This window comes from Chrysochloris asiatica, unplaced genomic scaffold (assembly GCF_000296735.1).
Source record: "Chrysochloris asiatica unplaced genomic scaffold, ChrAsi1.0 scaffold00011, whole genome shotgun sequence".
In the NCBI taxonomy this organism is placed as follows: Eukaryota; Metazoa; Chordata; class Mammalia; order Afrosoricida; family Chrysochloridae; genus Chrysochloris; species Chrysochloris asiatica.
This window is the reverse complement of record NW_006408529.1, coordinates 16620170-16631091: the sequence shown is the minus strand read 5'-3', so window position 1 is coordinate 16631091 and position 10922 is coordinate 16620170. Positions and strand designations below refer to the sequence as shown.

Sequence of the window (10922 nt, the reverse complement as noted above, 5' to 3'; positions counted from 1 at the left end):
CGACTCGATGGCACCTGACAACAACAACAGGCTGCTTCCACCTTTTGGCCATTGTGAATAGTGCAGCAATGAACACTCTAAGTGTAGAAGTCTCTGCTTTCAAGTCTTTTGGATATATACCTAGGAGTGGAATTGCTGGATCATATGGTGGCTCGATTTTTAGGATTTTTAGGAATTGCCACACTGTTTTCCACAATAGCTGTGCCATTTTGCTTTCCCACCAGCAATGGATAAGACTTCCAATTCCAACTGTCCCCATACCCTTGCTAAATAACATCTGTTGTTTTCTGGGTTGTTATTGGGTTTTTTTTTTTCAATATTAGCCATCCTAGTAGGAGTGAAATGGTATCTCATTGTAGTTTTGATTTGCATCTCTCTGATGGCAAATGACACTGAGCAACAGTTTATTTGTTTAGTAGGCATTTGATTGTCCTTTTTTGGTAAAATATCTATTCAACTTCTTTGCCTAATTTATAATTGAATTATGTTTCCTTATGTGGTTAAGCTGCCAAAATTTTATGCATATTTTGGTTATTATACAATTTTCAGTTATATGGTTTCTGAAGGTATTCTCCCAGCTAGTAGCTTGTCTTTTCACTTTTTGGTAGTCTTCTGATGTAAAAATTTTTAATTTTTATGAAGTCCCATTTATTTATTTTAATCTTTTGCTCTTTGTGCTTTTGTTATTATATTAGATAATCCATTGTTAAGGATAGACATAATAGCATCGGCCTTTTTTCCCCCCACAAAAATTTTAAGGTTTTAGTTTAAACATTTAGGTCATTAATCCGCATTGAATTTATTTTTGTGTGAGATGCGGAACCTGCTTCATTTTTCTATTTTTCCAATTTTCCCAGCACCATTTATTAAAATAACTCTCTGTCCCTACAAAATAGACTTAGCACCCTTGAAAAATCTCAATTGACCATAGATGTATTGGTTTGTTTCTGTATTCTCAATTCTACGCCATTGGTCTATGTGTTCTGATGTTATACCAATACCAGGTTGTTTTGATTACCATACCTGTATTTGTTGTTGTTGTTAAAAGCTGTATTATATATTTTAAAATCAAGAAGACGAAGTCTTCCTACTTTGTTCTCTTTCAATATTATGTATCAGGGCCTCTTGTCATTCCATACAAAGTTGAAGACTGATATTTTTATTTCAGTAAATCACTGAAACTGCTTTCATAAATTTGATTTCCTGTTGACCTGCTTGAAGCTCTCAAACATACATTCATACTGTACCACTTTTGTAATTTGGCACACTCAAGAACTTCATCTACACCTCCCTGCTTGAACTTCAAGGCAAGAAGCCATACCACATATCTTGAACTTGAGAAATAATGATAAATGAAAGGCTGCTACACTTTTAAACTTTCAAAAACTACTGGCTTTCAGCAAAAAAACCCAAAAATACACACACACACACACACATATATATTTCTTGCATAATTCTGTGAGGTTTTCTAAATTGTACTTGAGGCATTAAAAAAAAAAAAGGAAGAAGATTGTCCTTTAGTATCTAACTTAATTCCAGAAATGACTTTGCCACAAAAAAAATGTTTCCTTATTTCCCCAAAGGTATTTAAGGCAAACCAGAGAGAAAATATCAGAAAGGTATTCTTTGTAATGAAATGGAAATTTTCAACATAAACTGAAAACCTACTGTTTATTAAATTTAACAAATGAAAATTTGCAACAACGTTGAAAACAAAAGAGTTTACCTTCTTGTCAGGTTTTGGTGCATTTTGAATAGAATTTAGAGCTTGCCTTTTATATTCAAGTTTATCATTTAGTTCTCGAAGTTTGTTTACAGCAAAACTGGCTTGCTCATTAATCCGTCTGGTGCCTTCATCAACAGCTTCCTCACCAGCCTCACCTCTCTGGCCCTGGGGAGAAAGGCCACATGAGTCACCATACCTTATAAAGATAGGATAGTCAGTAGTTACTATTTATGATATAGATTCTAGATCTTTATAATACTGCTCCAAAGCACTAGAGTCCAGTAAGGAAAGATTGCTACAGTAGAAATCCACAAATGTTCCACCCACAGATTATCTGCTCTCACTTCTTAGGAATCAAATTGGGGTTAAGTCTAAGGCAGAGGGCAGTGAGACCTCTGACTCAATATTAGCAGGTGGGTACCAAGGCAGTCAGAAGAGAAAAGAAGAAGAAAAGGGTATCTAATAGCAGAGCAACAACATAATTCAAGTTTGTTTTTTATACTACTCGAGCATAACAAGTTTGGTACATTAAAGATGTTCCAAATTCAAATCACATCCACTACAAAGGGAGCAGAAAGTTCAATGACTCACCATTTCATCCTTCTCAGAAATCAACTGTGGGCCATGCTTTTCTTCCTCTTTTGTCATCAATTTCTCATACAGGTCACTGACAATAAATGAAGGGTAATACCTATCCTTTAGGATCTCATAAACATCTCCCTGGATTTTGCAGAATACCTCAATACCTTTATTTCCTACAAGACACTGCTGGATTTCTTTGTAAAGTGATTTTTCCACAGATATTTCTTTGCTCTCCACAAAGAAATTCTGATAAATTTCACCAACTAATTGTGGAATTTCATTCTGAAAAGACAGGAAGATGAAGAAAGAGAAAAACATAAGAAATATCATATCTTTGAGAAATGATTTTCCTCTGAATTCTCTGCATGTCAAAGCTGGAAGAAAGCCATTCAGACAGTATGGTTGTACCAGCACCAGTAAGGGGCTTTTGTTTCCACAGTCAGGGGGAAATGTCAGACCCAAGGAGAAAAAAAACCCGGTTCCTTAAAATGAACACTTTATGTCGAACAGTTAACATCTGCAATTAAACACTGGAAGAAAAAAAAGTTAGAATCAGAACAGGTTTCCTGCTGATGAATTCCTTTTCATGTACGTCACTTCCATGGGGATATACTTAATCAGTTAAATTTAAATAGACTTTTTAATCTAATGTAAACAATTAGAAGTGCAATAGCTCACCTAGAAAAGCCAATCTAATAACGTTATTTGATAAAAGCAAATATTCTTCAGAATGATTACTTATTTCATTGTAATGAAGCTTATATTACAGTTTAGTCTTAAATATTAACTCAGATCAAGAGCAACCTATTTTGAAAATTAAAACATCTACCCTGATTAACATAATCTTCACACTTTCTCTAGAGACATCTCATAAACTCTAGGAGCTCAAGGCAAAGTCTTCAACAGTCAAAAAATCAAGACACATAATGTAATGGACAAAGCTAAGAAATATACCCAAGCTTTTAGATCCAAAGGAATCCAATTACTGCTACTTAAAAAGATTGCATGCTCTTATTAATTTTGAGGTTATCCTAAATTTTATTAACTTTTTTCTCCAGTTAAAACAGTCTAATTTACCCTGCGAACTACCTGACCTCCTCATTACCTGGATCTCTACTCCTATATTTTCACCTTCTTTCACATTTTAATTGTTTTGATCATAGTCTGACCTCCCAGCTCCTCTGAATTTGTTCTTGTGGTTATGTTCTGTACTGGACTCTTCCATATGTTGACTGAGTTCTGAGTGGTGTCTTCAAGCATTTCAATCAATGGTTGTTGTCTGTTCTTGTTGGTTCTCAGTCCACAGAACTCCTTTTAGGATGTTTTGAAGCACAAAGTTGGTTTTGGCAAAATCCCTTAGCTTCTGTTTATCTGGAATGTTTTGATTACACCCCTGTATTTGATTGACAGCTTTGCTGGGTAGAGGATTCTTGGTTGGCAAGTTTTTTTTCTTTTAGGGATTTATATATGTCTCCCCCATTGCCTTCTTGCCTGGATGGTTTCTGCTGAAAGACAGGAGCTTAATCTGATTTGCTTGCCTCTGTAAGTAACATTTCTCTTTTTCTTAGCTAGTTTCAGGATTCTCTCCTTATCTTTGATTTTGGAGAGCTTGATTAAGATTTTCTTTTGGGGTCTATTCTTCCTGGAGTTAGTTGAGCTTCTTGAATCCTTTTCTTTTCATTTTTCACGATGTTAGGGAAATTTTCTTCCAACAGCTCATCAGCTATCTCATCTGTGGTCTTGTGTGATTCTTCCTGTTTTAGAATTCCAATAATTCTCAAGCTGTTCCTCTTCATGTTGTCCCACATGAATCTTTCTTCAGATTTTTTTTTTGTCCTTTTTTCTGTTTGCTCTTTTATCTTAGCAGTACTGAGAGATTTGTCTTCCAGCTTGCTGGTTTCTAGCCTCCATCTCTTCAGTTCAACTTTGCCCTTTCAGTATATTCTCCATTTCTAATATTTTATTATTAATTGTTTGGACCTCTTTTTGTAGGTCTAATTGTTTCCAATGCTATTTCTACTTTATTTGATTGTTTCTTTAGCACTTTCCTGCTTCTTCCTTATTTTTCTCAATCTCTTTGTGGAACATTTGGATGCACCTCAATTTCATTCTCCTGAATTAGTTCCAAAGCCTGCCCTCCTTCCAACGGGAAGTCTAGGTCTACCTGCGGCTCATTTGTTTCAGTTACTCTATCTTGTTTCTGGACATATGTCGAAATCTTGGACTGTCTTTTGGGCATCTTCAATAATTAGATGTGTTTTCAATAATTAGATGAATGTATGTTGATATATTATTAAGCTTTCTGATTGCTCCAGGTAGATGTGATCAGGAAATGGATTTCCCTTTTCACTTTTCTTATTATTCAACTCAGAATAACTGTAGCAAGTGTTGACTATCTTATCTAGTGTACAGCAGCTAGTATTGGCTCTTGCCTGGATGATGGGATTTTATTGTGTGTGATTGTACCTTGGCTATATGGCCACTACAGCTGTGTGCTGTTGACTGGAATTTTTCCACAAATTTTTTAAGTCCCCTCATGTAATAATTACATTAAAGATAATTATCTATTTGTCATGGAATATTATATTAAAGACAAATTCATATGTATCTTACATCTTCATACAGGAACACAGATATACTGTTTAACATGCAAGTTTTCAACACTGAGTGATTAATTCTCCTTTGAGCCTATATATGTACTACCTTGTTAGAATTCTTCAAACATTCCACAGATTCCCAAAAACTGATCAGTGCTCTCTTGTCTATCCTTTCCATGTATATTCGAAAGTGTTCTCGGTAGCATGTGTTGGCCAAGATATCTTCAAATTGAAGAATCTATTAATTTAAGTAAAAGTTAAAAAAAAAACAATAATCAAATGCAAATATTGAAAATCAATTTGTTTTACGATTTAATTTCAACATTAAGGGGAAAAAAAGCGTCATCTTTAAAGTTCACAGACACAATGTAATATAGCACACCTAGTATGGTGTGTTGCTGTAGGATCAGCACTGGACTGCAAACCACAAGGTCAACAGTTCAAACCTACCAGCTGCTCCTTGGAAACCCTATACAGGGCTACTATGAGTCAATAGCACTTAACATTAAGTTTAAATGTCTCATTCATCTAAAATTTCAATAGGTTAAAGCTCCCTGGATATTCAAAGTGCATATTTATAAAACAGACCATTTTCTATTAATCATTCATTTATTTAACAAAGACTTATCAAGCATCTACTCTGAATAAGGCACAGTTCTAGGCAATAAAATATAAAAATTCTTGCCCTATAGGGTATATACATTCTATATGAAAAACAATAGATGTTAGTAATATAAAAATTGAACCGTTAAGTATAAAACAGCAGGAAACTAGTGTCTAATTACTTTGATATTTTTGCTTTCTATCTTATTTTTATATAGTTGAGGAAATATGAAATATTATATGATATTTTTTGTTTAAAATACCACATTCATTAAAAGATCTTTTACAACCATCATTTTAACTATTTCATAATAGTACATTGTATGACTGCTAAGTGCTGTCGAGTAGGATTTGGCTTATAGCGACTCTGTATGGTGGTGATGGTGGTAGTGGTATGCCGTGGAGTTGGTTCTAACTCATAGCGAACCTGAACAAGATTCTTAGGCTGTAAATCTTTACAGGAGCAGAAGGCCTCATCTTTCTCCCCTGGAACAGTGGGTAGTTTTGAACTGCTGACCTTGAGGTTAGCAGCCCAATTAGTAACCAGTACACTACTGGTGTGGCTCTGTAAGTTAATGTACCAGACAGCAAAGCCTTTTTTGTACCAAATTTGTACTTAATGTACCAAACTGCAAGGTCGGCAGTTCAAGCTCACCAGCTGCTTCTTGGAAACCCTATCCAGGGTCACGATGGGTCAGAATTGACTTGACAGCACTCAACAACAACACTACCAAGAGTCCTGGTGTGGCGCTGTGGGTTAGTGCGCCAGACTGCAAAGCCATTTGAATGTCATGGTCTGCAATTCAAGCTCACCAGCTGCTCCTCGGAAACCCTACACAGGGTCGCTGTGGGTCAGAATCGACTCCACGGCATACTACCACCACCACCACCACCACCACCATACAGAGTCGCTATAACAACAACACTACCAGAGTTCCTTAGCAACCTTATATGTTGTTGTTGTTGTTAAGAGCCATTGAGTCAATTCCGACCCACAGCAACCTTGTATAGGGTTTCCAAGGAGCAGCTTGTGAGCCTGAACTACCAACCCTGCAGTTCAAATGGCTTTGCAGTCCGACACGTTAGCCCACAGCACCACACCAGGACATGCCAGAATTAATTCAATTACTCTTTTGCTGATGACTATTAAGAGGATTTACTATTTTGCCTGGTTTATTTTTTTAGTGTTCACAGAAGAAGCAAAAACAAGCCATTTGAAGAAAAGAGTGAGAACAATCTTCAGTGTGGACTGCTATAATATGAAAAACAGATGACCTTAATAACTCATGACTCAATTAATTAGGCGAAATGCCTCAAATTAATTTAGATGAATATTAAGGCCATATCCTTAATTTTGATTTAGTAGTTACGAAGACATCACTAACAAATAGAGTTCAAGGCAATGAAATGAATAATTGCAGCAGTGGTAAATTTTTAGAAACGTCATAGTCGAACATTTCTAAAATCAAATACATGCAATCAGTACACATTCAACTGTTTTGCCACCAACAATAAGTAGGAATTCACTTAATCTGTTTTGTGGGCAGAAAGGTTAGGCATATTTCTCACAACTTCTAGTAACTAATCAGAGGAGATGCTATCAATTGTTACAAACATTAATATTTGGTTTTCACAGTTATTTCTGACCATTAGTATCTTGTTAAGTGTGTACACTTTCAGGAACTGTAGAATCTGTCTTTAATTTGTGTCGACCCTAGCAGTGAAGTATTTTGAGCAGGAGTCCAAACTGTCCATGCACCAAAGAGGTTTGAAGTAACTTGTCTCAACTTTGATTACGGATGATGGATCTCTCAAAGGTTCTATTTATTTTTAACATGGAGAGGATGCTGGCAGGAAGATAGCATGGCAAACCTTCAATAAATTCTAAGGGCGTCTTCCTAGTATAGATTCACTTCCTTTGAAATGAATTCCGAAACAAATATAAGCCTAACGACTTGAAAAAACAAGTCTAAAACTTCTAAAACATAAGGGATTTTAAGATGTTCAGCTCTAAAATTATAAATATATACAACCAATGCAATTATATCCAAATAACTATATAAAATTAAATACATAAAATTAAATAAATGCCAGCAAATACATCTGAAATGTAATTAAGCATACTTTTAGAGGAATCAATCTGGTCTGTATTCAGGTCAAAACAAAACAATTTAAAAAAAAACAACCCCTCTCCATACACACACACACACACACACAAAACCCAAAAATCCTGTAAACTAAACATATGAAAATCAAGAAGCAAAGAGATACAAAGGGGCTTCAAAAACTCTGTGGAAAAATTCTTTTCATTTAATTTCCCCACAAACTTTTTTGAAGCCCCTTTGTAGTTATGGCTCTACAATAGAACTTTAGTAGCAACAGAAAGAGCCAGGACACTGTTTCACACATTGACTTTGGATCAATAAATATACTTGGAATTTTGGATCAAATAAATGACTTGGAAAATTATCTTAGAGAAGAGGTCAGACATTTACTGTCACTGATTAACCAACCTCATGCATTTCCCATTTCTCATCTCAAGTTTTGATTAAGCTTTTCTTTCCCTTTTGAAACATTTATGGAGGTGCTCTCTTGTGGAAAAAAAAGAAAGAAAGAAATCATGCAAAAGTATTTTGTTTTCACACTGGGATGAAAACAGAACAAGATAGAAAGGTAACATGGCACAGTTACATGATTTAGTCTTTGGAGCTAGACATAACGAGGCTTCACTTCTGACTCTGTTACCTTGTAGTCCTGTGTTCTCTGTGCCACTCTCAAAGTCTCAATTTCATCTATAAAATGGAGACACTTTGTAGGTTGTTATAAGAATTACAATTTTTGTTGTTATTGTTGTTAAGTGCCATCAAGTCGGTACTGACTCATAGTGACATTATGCACAAGAGAACGAAACATTGCCCAGTTAGTTCTGGGCCAACCTCACAATCATTGCTATGCCTCACACCATTGCTTCTGCCACAGTGCCTATCTATATCATGAGGGTCTTCCTCCTTTTCTGCAACACTCCACTTTACCAAAAAACTGATATCCTTCTCCAGTGACTGGTCCCTCCTGATAATATGTCTGAAGTATTATTATCTGGCTGTACTTTTTTCAACACAGATCTGTTGTTCTTTTGGCAGTCCATGGTACTTTTAGTACTCTCCTGTAACACCCTAACTCAAATGCATCAATTGTTCTATGGTCTTCCTTATACACTGTCCAACTTTCACATGCATATGAGGTTACTGAAAATACCATTGCTTGGGTCGGGCACATGTTAGTCCTCAAACTGACATCTTTGCTCTTCAACACTTTAAAGAGATTTGCCTAATTAGTGCAGTAAGTCCTTTGATTTCTTGACTGCTGCTTCCATGAGTATTGATTGTGGATCTGAGCAAAACGAATATTTACACAACTTCTATCTTTTATTCATTGATATGGGTGTTGTTTATTGGTCCAGCGGTGTGGATTTTTGTTTTCCTTACATTGAAATGCAATCCAAACCAAAGGTTGTGGCCTTCGATCTTCATCAGTAAGTATTTTAAGTCTTCTTAACTTTCAGCAAGCAAGGTTGTATCATCTGCATTATCAGAGGTTATTAATGAGTCTTCTTCCAATCCTGATGCCATGTTTTTCTTCATATAATCCAGTTTCTCGGATTATTTGCTCAGCATACCGATTGAGTAAGTACGGTGAAAGAATACAATCCTGGCACACATCTTTCCTAATTTTAAATTATTTCAGTGTTCCCTTGTTCTGTTTGAACAACTGGTTCTTGGCATGTGTACAGGTTCATCATGGCAAAATTAAGTGTTCGGAATACTCATACTTTGCAATGTTGTCAATAGCTTGTCATGATCCACACATTCTAAAGTTTCTGTGTAGTCAGTAAAACATAGGTAGACATCTTTCTGGTAATCCCTGTTTTCAGCCAAGATTCATCTGACACCAGTAAGGATATCCCTCATTCTATGTTCTCTTCTAAATCCGGCTTGAACCTCTAGAAGTTCTTTGTCAATGTATAACTGCAGCCGTTTTTGTATTACCTTTAGTAAAACTTGACTCTCATGGAATAGCAATGATATTGTCTGATGATTTCTGCATTACATGGGATCACCTCTCTTTGAAATGGGCACAAACACAGATCATTTCCAGTAAGTTGATTAGGTAGTTGTCTTCCATGTTTCTTGACATAGATGAATGAGTGCCTCCAGTACTGCATCAGTTTGTTGAAAGATTACAATTTGTATTCCATCTATTCCCGGTGCCTTGTTCTTGGCCAGTAACTTCAATGCACACTGAACTACTTCCTTCAGGATCACTGGCTCTTGATCATATGCTACCTCTTAAAATGCTTGAATATCAACCATTTCTTATTGGTACATTGTTGACTCTGTGTATTCCTTCCATCTTCTTTTGTTGCTTTCTGCATCATTCATTATTTTGCCCATGTTGTTAGATGCCATCGAGTCGGTACCAATTCATAGCAACGCTATGCACAACAGAACGAAACATGTCAGGTCCTGGGCCAACCTCACAATTGTTGCCATGCTTGAGCCTACTGATTCTGCCATATTGCCAATCCATCTCACTGGGGGTCTTCTTCTTTTTTTCTGACCCTCCACCTTACCAAACATGGTATTCTTCTCCAGCGACTGGTCCTTCCTGGCAATATGTCTGAAGTATGAGAGACAAAGTTTGGACATCCTGGCCTCCAAAGTGCACTCTGGCTGCACTTCTTCCAACACAGATCTGTTGGTTCTTTTGGCAGCCCATGGTACTTTCAATATTATCCTCCAACACCGTAACTCAAATGCATCAATTCTTCTATGGTCTTTCTTATTTACTTTCCAGTTTCGCATGTACAGGAGGTTATTGAAAATACCATGACTTGGGTCATGCACACATTAGTGCTCACGCTGATATCTTTGCTCTTCAACACTTTAAAAAGGTCTTGTGCAGCAGATTTGCCTAAGGCAATATGTCCTTTGATTTCCTGACTGCTGCTTCCATGAGTGTTAATAGTTGATCCAAGAAGAATGAAGTCCTTGTAAACTTCAATTTTTATTCACTGATAAGAATGTTGTTTATTGGTCCAGTGGTCAGGATTTCTGTTTTCTTTACAGTGAGGCACAATCCATACATCCATACCAAAAGGCTGTGCTCTTTGATTTTCATCAGTATTTTAAGTCCTCCACTTTCAGTAAGCAAGATTGCATCATCTGCATATTGCAGGTTGTTAATTAGTCTTCCTCCAATCTTCATGCCATGTTTTTCTTCATAGAACCCAGATTCTCAGATTATTTGATCAGCATACAGGTTGAATATGTATGATGAAACAATACAACCCTGCCGCACACCTTTCTTCCTTTTAAACAAATCAGTGTTCCAATGTTCTGTTCAAAAAACTGCCT

General features: G+C 36.2%; 1 protein-coding gene across 1 annotated transcript in view; it reads right to left on the bottom strand.

Moving 5' to 3' along the window:
* Positions 1-10922, bottom strand: part of SNX25 (sorting nexin 25) — a 130082-nt gene that overhangs the window by 42230 nt on the left and 76930 nt on the right. The window contains exons 7-9 of the mRNA XM_006834437.1: positions 5012-5143; positions 2318-2590; positions 1727-1891 (exon numbers count right to left, since the gene is read on the bottom strand). Of these exons, the coding sequence (XP_006834500.1) occupies positions 1727-1891; positions 2318-2590; positions 5012-5143 (570 nt within the window). The remainder of the gene's footprint in view (positions 1-1726; positions 1892-2317; positions 2591-5011; positions 5144-10922) is intronic.